The sequence below is a fragment of the Podarcis pityusensis genome (assembly GCF_964106645.2).
Source record: "Podarcis pityusensis genome assembly, chromosome: 4".
NCBI lineage: Eukaryota > Metazoa > Chordata > Lepidosauria > Squamata > Lacertidae > Podarcis > Podarcis pityusensis.
Genome location: NC_138027.1, coordinates 66,673,756 through 66,684,468, shown reverse-complemented (window position 1 = coordinate 66,684,468; position 10,713 = coordinate 66,673,756). Strand labels below are relative to the sequence as shown.

The 10,713-nt window shown below is 41.7% G+C and overlaps 1 protein-coding gene across 1 annotated transcript in view; it reads left to right on the top strand.

Moving 5' to 3' along the window:
- Window positions 1-5,219: 5,219 nt before the first annotated feature.
- REPS2 (RALBP1 associated Eps domain containing 2) overlaps window positions 5,220-10,713 on the top strand; it is a 77,304-nt gene continuing 71,810 nt past the window's right edge. The window contains exon 1 of the mRNA XM_081001631.1: window positions 5,220-9,570. Within this exon, the coding sequence (XP_080857757.1) occupies window positions 9,322-9,570 (249 nt within the window). The 5' untranslated portion in view covers window positions 5,220-9,321. The remainder of the gene's footprint in view (window positions 9,571-10,713) is intronic.

Genomic DNA, 10,713 nt, shown 5'->3' with positions numbered 1-10,713 from the left:
GAACAGCTACAAAGGTGTTCATCACTGAAAATGGGTGTAATGACCAATAACACTCCATCTGTTGGTCCCTTTAATAGACAGTACAGCAGACCATAATGCACATATTTGACTGGAAACATGTTCCCATGAAAACTTACTTGCCTATTTAACAAGGATAAGTCAAGAGTATAGATAATACAGTTTGTCCTCTAGGGATGGAGGGGGGAATACTCTGATCTTTTTTCTCAACTATTGCTTTTTGTAAAATAAAAATGTATGACTAGATAAAACATACCTGTAAGCAAAAGTGCCTTCTGGTATCTATAGGTTACCTGGTAGATTTGGCACATCAGTTAACTAATATACAGCAAGCGAGGCTCCACTTTATTTCTGTTGTGTTTGTGGTTAGTGTTGTGAATGTAGATTGACCTGGAAAAGCCCAGATACCCCCATAATTTGGACTTGTGTTTCTTTTATTTATTTAAAAGACAGGGACCAATAGTGTTTTCTTTGTTAATGTTAGGCAGAACGCTACTAGGTCAGAAGCTGCTGTTTAACTCTGCCTTGCAGTTAGTAGCTTTCTAGTTGCTGGTTGTTTTGAAAAATACAAATACTCCTATTTCTGGTATTTAATTTGGTTCTCATTTTTAAGGGATTTCTGACTCAAGCACATAATTGTTGGCAGGTTCTCTCCTTGCCTACCCATTCTCTCTGAGTTGCAGATTACTTGAATGTTCAGGCTATGTTGCTATGTGCTACCCTTTTCCTGATGAAATGTACAGAATGGAAATAGATGTCTTGAAAGGAAATAAAGGTTGGATCACACCGACTGAATGTTACCTAATACCATTGAGCAAAATCAAATTGGCATCTGCAGTGACCTAATTTGGAAACTGGCCAGTTAATATTCCTTATAAGGTGCATTTGCAGTCTTTTCTTTTTTGGTATGCATTTCAAGTATAGTAAAAGAAAGCAAAGCTGGTGGGAGGTTTTATAGTGAGGAAGGGTAGAATGAGCTTTGTCAGTCATAACCATTTGATTGTAATTGATTCTGGAGAGAAATTTCCTGATGTTTCCTTTATAAAAAAAAACCTTGTCCAGTACTTTAAAGCATATATGTGCAAGCAAAGACGTCATAGTAAGTAATTTGAAACGGAATGCAATTTTGAAGGACCGAACTGCAGTGTATCTGAACCATCCCACCCCACCAACCCAATGTATGTGGTTGCCTTGCCTGTAGCCAGGATTGGTGTAACATTTGCTCTCTTTAGAGAAGAGTAGACTTTGGGTCACGGTGCATTAAAAATTGCTTCCACATTATAGCTAAAAACACCCTAAGGATTGTGGCCACTAATACTTAAACGTAATTGAATTGCATTGACTATTCTTTCTGGTTCCTGTCTTTTCTAAGTGTAGAACTAAATTTTGTTTCCTGAAATCTTAAGACATTCCATACATTGACCAGTGAGAGGGCCAGCATGGGATAAGCGCAGTCCTTGTCTGATCTGGAATTGCACTGCTGTTCTCCAGCTTTTTTCCAGTGTACTTCCTTCTGTACAACCCATGCTTACCACTGGCAGCTGCTTTAATGTGCGAATTCCAGTAATCATGTGCTAAATTTAAGGCTGTTGCTTGTACCGTCCATCTCTTTATACCTTTTGCAATGATGCGTACAGTGTGGGGGGGGGGGAGTGCACTGTTTTTCCTATTGCATAACCGGTGGTTCAAATGCAGTTAATCTGCCGATTAAGCCCTAGAATCCTAAACTATTCTCACACAGGACCCTCAAAGCCAACACTCTTTTTCATTTGTAATTCTTAAGTGTATTTGCATACATGCTTGGGGGCTGTATCTTTCCAATCCGTTCTCCTCTCTATTACACCTGGTTATGTTACCGTTCAGTTCTCAGGTGTTGCAGAAAATCTACCTCTTCAGACTGTAGATGGAAATAACTGTGAAAAGTGATGCAGATATTTAGTTTGTGCTGAACACTCTGCTTTATTTTTACAACCCATACCTGCTTTCATGAAAAAGAAATGCTGAATAAAATAGCCAGTCTTGTTTTTGCTTTTCAGGAACATTTTGTAGAGATTTTTCACTAATGTGAATCTGAAATTTTATCTACTCAGTTCTGTATAAATTAAGTAAATATGTGTGCTTAATATACTAGGCTATGTGTCTTATTTTTTTTAATTCTCAACTAAATTTCACTTTTCTGGCTGTAGGTCTTGTCCATAGATGGGTGGTGTTCACTGTACTTATTATTAAGTGAACTGTAAACATGCAGTTTTGCACTTCCATAGCTATCCTAAGGATTCAGAATTGAAAACAAAGCCCTTCCATTAGTGTAGCTAAATGTTAAAACACCATAGCTGTCTTAAACATTCCTTTAATAACGGGATTGAAAATTCCATTCAATTTCCTTCAGTAGTGCATCAAAAGAGTTTACCAGCACCATCTAGTGGCAAAAGAGAGAGTCTTAATGAGAATCTATTATGGGTGTATATGTCTTACACAAAACTGAGGACAACAATCCCTTTAAATTATCTATCGAACTTGTGGTCTGTACTATTTCTTCCATATCAACTAATAAATTGAAGCAAAATTCTCTTTTTATAAATCAAAAAGGAAGAAGTTAAGGATTGAAAGTGTCAGGATGTCATTCTAACATTCATTTTTGTTACCACTCACTGTCGCTACAGTGTGAACAAGCAGTATTTTGCCCTTCTGTCCTTTACAGGGAGCAATTTGATTTAATGAACCAAACAGTGCTTCATATTAAGGTGCCTAATGTGTATTTTCACAGCCCCCCCCCCCCAAGTTGTGCCGGGTGTTTTTTTCACGATTATGAAAAATAAAGTATTTCTCTCTCTCTACATTAATGTGCAGCTGGTGGTTTGGAAATACCTGTTTTGCTAAGTGACCTTATGAGAAAGCATCCCAATCACACTACTGTTAGGCATGCCTGAGAGGAGATATGATAGCCATCTTCAAATATCCCAAGGGCTGTCACATGGAAGAGGGAACATGTTTGTTTTCTCCTGCTCTGGAGGGTAGGACTCAAAACAGTGGCTTAAAGTTTATGACTAAATGTTCAAAAAAACTTCCTGACAGAGCTGTTCAGCAGTGGAACAGACTCCCACAAGAGGTGATGGACTCTCCTTCCTTTGAGCTTTTTAAGCAGAGGTTGGATGGCCATCTGTCATGGATGTTTTAGCTAAGATTCCTGCAGTGCTGGGGGTTGGACTAGATGACCCCTGGCTCCCTATGTCACAGAAGAGCTACAAAGTCTGACAGGGACAGCTCTTCCACAAGAAGCATGACCTTACTTCACATTGTTCTAGTTCAAGCCACAAAAGGTAAATTCTATTGGTAAGGTAAAGATAAATGACCCCTGGACAGTTAAATCCAGACAAAGGTGTCTATGGAAACATTAGCAAATAGTGTCTTCAGTCAACTGAAAACCCAGAAAGTGTCAAGTGTGTTGTCTTCTGTTTTCCTTTCATGATGAAAGGTGCGAGGTAATCTCTCTGGGCTTGTGGGGTCTACGCAACTGGGTTTTCATAGTTAAAAACATAAGAAGAGCCTGCTGGATCAGGACAATGACCCATCTAGCCAAGCATCCTGTTCTCACAGTGGCCGACCAGAGGCCTGTCGGAAGTTTGCAAGCAGAATTTGAGCACAAGAGCACTCCAGCTTCCTGTGGTAGCAACTGATATTACTGCCTCCAACTGTGGAGGCACAGCATAGCCATTATGGCTAGTAGCCATCAATAGCCCCCACTTCCATGAATTTGTCTAATCCTCTTTTAAAGCCATATGTAGAGTAGTTGATGTCACCCATGTCTCCTCTTTCGGGTGCTTCCTTGATTTCATTCTTCTTCTCAAGATCTCGAGCATTTTGATGAAGGGGATGATAGCATGCTGCTAGTACAAAATGATTAAATTACCCACGATTATGTGGGGAAGGTTGCCCCTTTGGGGATTTCTAGCTTGCTAGACTCCAAGCTTTCTTTGACATACAGAGTTCAAAGCTGACACCTTGAAATAGATGATCCGGCTGACCAGAGAATTATGCTACGTAGGGGGAAATGGGCTTGATCCTATGTCTTTTCCCCAAGCATAGGAGTTGGGCATGGGAGAACAGTCAGTTAACTCAGTAGCTTGCTGGTGCTTTGGAATCCGAAATATTATTACTCGAAGGCATTTCAGCTATTTCCCTAGCTCTGCTATAAGTGTTTTGCTAAGTGAAGACAAATTGGGCAGTTCAAGTACCCTTGAACCAGGATTATAATGCTAAATCTTGTTAATCGCTATTGTTAATCCATTAGTTTCCTCTAGTTCTTTAAAATGAACAAATCTATTGCACAAAAACAAGTTTCTTTTTGTACTGGATTAATTCATTATCTTTTGTTTCTTCAATTATTTTCTCAAAATGCCATTCTAATAGAATTGAATGCACTACAAAAAAATTGCCACGTTTAAAAAAAGACATTACATTTGTTAACTAATACCAACCTATATTTCAGAGAGACATTTTTAATAATTGGGTGGTTGTTTTAAAAAATGCCTTCTCTACTTGAAAACTCTCCTTTTGTGGATTTATATTCAGTGGCTCTCAAGGGGCAGAAAACCTCAATATTAAAGTCTAAGGCGAGAAGAATGCTATCAGGTTTACATTACTGTCTGAAGAACTAAATATGCAAAGTTTCTTCTGCTTTGTCTGCATGTTGATCAGTATTTAGGTATAGTATGCACAAATATGAGGGCATTCAGTTGTTATATTTCAGCTGGTGAGTAGGCGTTAAATCCTGCTGCTTTGACTGCACATGCCAATTCCTTTTGCAGAACCAGCAGGAGCAGCCAACACAGAATTGAACTCCACCCATCACCCCAAATTGCCTGGTGATGTCAGCCAATGGACAAGGTTTGGGGGAAATGGCCTCACTGGCTGCATTGGATCCACTGGTAGGCCAGCATTGGCCCATGGGCTGTAGGTTCCCCACCCCTGATTTACACATATGATAAAATAAATTCACACTATTTTCTTTCCATGTTAGAGCAGAGCATGAAGGTTGTGAAACAAGCTCCACAAGGCTCATTAACTGCTTTATGCCTAACATAAATATATATCACTGACCATTCAGAAAGGGATTTGAAGAATGGAGCAAATATGAAGGAATGTCTCTTGTTCTCAGGCACTGTTTATTTATTAAATTCTTATATATGAGAAGTACAGTAAATTCCAAGCATACTTTGAACCATAATGAGGCATAATGTACCTTAGCCTGCCTCCTTGTTTTTATTGTTTTTCATATCTTCTTAATAGGTCATCCTTGGAAACAAGGTGTCCTCCCAGAGATGCAGTAACATTCTTTGCATTATTCACTTATACTTCAGGAAATTCACCAAGAATTAACAAAGGCGGTTGATGCTATAATCACTTTCACTCAGGAAGCTGTCCATGCAGAACCAACTACTGTATAGACTTTTAAGTTATATGAACTGCTGCTCCCAACCTCCCTTTCAAACTTGACTAGGGTAATATGGAAATAAAGCCAAGTGGTTTAAATAATTTAAGAATTTGTGTACGGCTGCTTTATCGGCTGGTGCTGTTCCAAAGTCAAATATTCTGCAAGATCTGGTTCCCTGGAAATTATTTCTGCCATGACATATTTATTGCTTGCAAAGTAAGGTTAGATAGAGCTTCAATAGTTTGTTTGCTTTTTGTGTTCACAAATCCTTACAGGAGGTAATACATTTTTAAATCAAAGTCTTTGCTCCCTCTTTCACATCCTGGGTTTTACATCTACTTCTAGCTGTTTTTGTTTAGCTTTAGAAGACATTTAACTATTCATCTTGAATGTAAGAGTTGGGAGAGGCAATTGCAGAACACCCACTAAAATAAAACACAGCTTGGGTGGCCTTCTGGCGGTATCCTTTTCAATGAAAGGAAAAAAACAGGTGTTAAGTAACACTCTAAATAATCTTGACATGCACACTCAAGATTACGGGAAGATCAAAAGCCATTCCTTGTAAGGGAGTTGCTACAGCCCCTTGATCATTTTGGTTGACCTTAATGCACGGTTTCCAGCTCTACAATATCCTTCTTGAGATGTGGAGACCAGAACTGAACAAAATATTCTAAGTGTAGTCTCTTTCCAGACTTTCTGTAACAGCATATTAGCAGTTGTATGTTTGTTTGTTTGTTTGTTTGTTTGATTGATTGATTGATTCCTTCCTTAACGATACAAAAATGGAATTCATATTATTCACAGCTGCCATATACTGGTGTGCTATCCTCCTAGTAATTGTATAAAGCAGCCATAAAGACATTCTGTTAACATCAGCAGGACCAATATGGCTCTAATCCAGTATAAAACTCACATGCTCCTTGGATGAATATTTGCATAGGAACTGCTTGCATATTTTCTATTTGTATTGAGCTTTACTTGCAAACCCAGATTTTGTTGTGCCTGGATTACCAGGTGTCTTTGCTGTACCTGCCCCTGCTTAAGTATTTACCTTTTTATAGACCTATAAAAGAAACTTAGGATAGTACCCCTTTTCTAATATGTGTTTGGACAATGTGAATGTATGGGATTGAGATCATGCCATTTCCACTGTGTGAAATTGCAGGAATTATTGCAGAAAATAACAAAGCCATTGAATATACTTGGCATAGCATATTACCTTGCCATTTCATTATTCAGTGTAAGTAATCTAAAACTTGAAATAAACTCATTTTTATTATAAATGTGAAATAGATGGTCATAGTTGTAATAATTTGGAAATGGGTAATTTGGAAAGGCAACTAACTGCTGGTGACGAAGTGTGACAATTTCAAAACTGGTGACTAATATGCTGCAGTGGATGACAACCTGTTGACTAAATCGAGGCTTGTATCTTCATAGAACATATGTGGTGGCCTTGAGAAAGGTTGTGGTTAGAATAAATGTAAAACACTGAAAAGTACAGTAGAAAATGTTTTTAAAATTGACTTTACATTAGCTGACAATTTAACAAGGAACAAAATCGCTAATATGAGTGCTGAGTTTATCAACTTCCTGTCAATCATTATTGACATATTTACCAGTCTTACATTTTGTGAAATTGGACTGAATAGTTTCTGGATTGTTTAGGATCTAATTTGGTGATGAACGGCTAGCTAAAAATTAACTTGTTCAAATTCATGTGTGGTGGCAATATTGGTTCACACATTTGCTCAACTATGATCTTAAAGAAAGGTCTGATAGAACTGTTTAATTTATGCATGATAGTATTCCACCAAATGTGATTCATTGCCAAATAAGACTGATTATTTTGTTTTTATGCACATTTATTAGCTGAGGCTCAAGCCATAAGCACATATTTAACTTTCTACAGCTGTGGCCATACTTAAATATGCAGTTGGCTGTGTCTCTGTTTTCATTTGGCCTAAGGCACAAATGCCTGCAACAGAAGGTTAATAAAAGGATGCAATATCAACTTAAACATTTCCTCAGTTTTCTATACCATTGAAACTAACCCAAACACTGTTTCTCCTTACATCTTCTTTTTTCTTCTCATCTCCATTCTGATTGTCAGGTATGTGGAGAATCGAAGCATAAACAAGTATTAAAATATGTTTCATTTTATGTCTGTCTGTTAATAACTCTTCTGTAGTTCAAGAAACAATTCCTATTAAAATATAATCCTGCATCTGTTAAACTTGAATGGTTTCTTATGTCAGTAGGGTGGGTTATTTGAGGTCTACGTGTAGTAAAGGTAAAATAACATAACATACTGGGAAAATGGTCTATCCCTGCAAATCTGCCATCTTTGCAGTGGAATGCACTGCACACCCAGCAGGTTGTTTTTAAAAGGCAAACAGGAGCATAGTAGGTTTTAACCGGGAAGACAGCAGGTGTTTGTCTGAAAACTTCACTGCAGGCCATTCTCTCTTCCCTGTTATTTATTTAATAATCACTTTTCTAAAGATAGGGTTCTCTAAAGCAGTTTTCAAAGCAAGCCAAAAACTCAAAGCAACCCAATGTCATCAAACCACTTTTAAACTGCATGTCTATTTATATCCCACTCCAAGTACCTGAGGTAGTTAACTGCAAAATCTTCTTGCCCTGTTGGTCACCTTTCCCTGGCCCACCAAAATAAAAGCTTGAGCACAAGGGTTTTTGCACTACTTCTGGAAAACCATGTTGGTCTCCAAGACGCAACTCCTGGGGGCTGATATCCCTTTGGCCTCCCCAATAGAATATGTGAGGGGGTGCCCACCCCAAAGTGATAGGCATTGCCATTCAAATGGTGTGCGTGCGCCGCATCTTGTGATCGATTATGCGACGTGGGGTCTCTTTGGACCCCCCCCAATATTTCATTCAAGTGGGCACCCTTGCCAAGACCAGGGCTTTTTTCGGGGGTACTCGCCGGAACTCAGTTCCATAACCTCTCAGGTGGGTGCCATTGCTATTCTAAGAGAGAGGTGTCCCTGGTGAGTTCCGGCACCCCCTTCCCCCCCTAGAAAAACAGCACTGGCCAAGAAGTATCTATTTTGCTAAGGCTTTTACCCCACGGTCACCTGCACCCACCCTCTGAACTGGGCTTCAAGTTAAGTCTTCAGGTGAGAGGAAATTCCACAGCTAACCCCTGGTGGCCTCTGCTGGGCACACCTTGGTGCCCAGATGCCAGAGAGATTTAAACGCTGTGGGGCTGCTTTTTTCATGGGGGGGGGAGGGCTCTCTGCACATGCTCAGATGCGCAGCCCTACTGCGCCATTCTTCGAAGAGTAGGGCGTCAGGGTCAAGCAAGCCCGTCCCTGAGGTGGCCATGTGGGCGTCTAGCGTTTCTCCTCAGAGTGTGGCTCTCACCCCCCTCACCCCACGGAGGCGGCGGCGGCGGCTGCGGTTGCCTCCTGCTCCAGCCCGGCGTGTGGAGGTGGAGGCTGCGGAGCGGGAACGCCGTTTGGGGCACGTGCCCTGAGGAAGCTTTTTTTCTTCCCCTTCCCTTTCCCGAGCAGCTGCCGCCACCGCCGCCGCCGCTTCCCGCTCTCGGCTTTCTGAGGAAAACCTCTGAGGGAAGCAGAAGAAGAAGGCGCGAAGAAGAAGAAAGCTTCTCTCCGTCTCCCGCCTCCTCCTCCTCCGCCTCCCCCCTCGGGCAGCACTGCAGAGGCAGCTCCGCTCCGCACTGGGGAGGAGGAGGAGGAGGAGGCGGGGGAGGCCGCCGCCGGACGGAGGACGAGGTTCAGCGGGGGCTGCTGCAGAGGCTCCTCGCTCGCCCCTCTCGCCCGCCGCCAGGAGTTTCTCTCCCGGCCTCGGGAGTCGCGCCGCCCCCTGCCTGATTGCCCGCTGCCATGGAGTCTGGAGCAGCAGCAGCCGCCGCCGCTGCTGGGCCGGCAGCCGCCGCCGGAGCCGCGGCGCTCTTCCTGGCTGCGAGCGAGCAGCAGGGCTACTCCGAGCTGTTCTCGCTTTGCGGCGGCGGCCAAGCTGCGCCCGAGGCGGGGGGACCGGCGGGAGCGACCCCAGCCGCCGCCGCCGCCGAAGGGAGCAAAGTGGCGGAGCTGTTCCGGGCGTCGCAGCTGCCTGCCGAGACGCTTCATCAGGTAAAGTAGTAGGAGGGGCGCGCAAACACACACACACATGCAGAGTGTCTTCTGGGCATGTGCAGAGTGCCTTCATCCTAACTATTAGCGGGTGAGGTTTTTTCCCCAGGTCGGAGAGTTGCACTCTGGTTGTGCCTAAAAATAGAGAGATGCTGTGACTTTCTCCCACGAGGTTGTGTGATTCGCCTGTCTGATGTGCCCCCAGCCTCATGACGAGTCCAGTTGTGCGGTTTTAGAAAAGAAGGCGATCTGCTTTCCTGCGCCCCCTTTGCAAACCTTGATATGTGGTGCAAGAACAGAAACATCTGTTTCTGTTGTCTTTCTCTGTGTCAAGGTTTTTTTGTTTTGGTTTTTTGTACGCTCTTGTTCTGTTTCTTCTGTCTCCTTTCGTTAGTAAGGTACACACATGCCTTTGAGTACAGGGAGTGGTGTTTAAACTGTGGCTCCTGTCAGATTGCAGAGTCTAGGTAGACAAACCTTTTCAGTACAGAGTTGTAGAAAATATGGGTGCTGTTAGCTTGTAAAAGTGAACTGCTGTTTATTTTATACTCAAGAACATCTTGAGGATAGAATAAGCAAATTCACCCTTTAGTTCCCATTGCCCTGTATACAGATTCTTGGTTTGATCTTTGCAAGAAGTAATCCTAATAAAACCCACACAAGAGTAGATCTCATTACAGCTCCTATCTCACTTCCGAATTGTTTTTGAATTTTGTTACCTATTGCACCTATTGGTACTTGGTGTTTGATTCCAGAATGCTGTTCATTCGGTCATGTAGTTCACATGTATTGTAACTGCTAATTTTTCACACTGGGAGTCAGATTGTAGATTGCAATGGAAGGGAGCCTTAGTTTTATGCTGTCTCATCATCCCACTTCCTTTATTTCCTCAGAAGTCCACAAAGGGAGGTGAAAACAAATGAAAACTGTAGTAACTTGCAGCTGTAAAGGCACACACTGTTTGTTATTGTTTGATATATACCTCCTCCTCTCCCAGCTGCAAAAATGTTGCAGCTGTCTTTATATAATAGACATTTCCTGTTGCTTTTTTTAAAAAAATATTTTTTGGCAAGCAGTAGCCTCTGAAAATTTTGCTCCTGAGTTTAACATCGTTACTTTAAATATTAATTTAAAAATATTGCA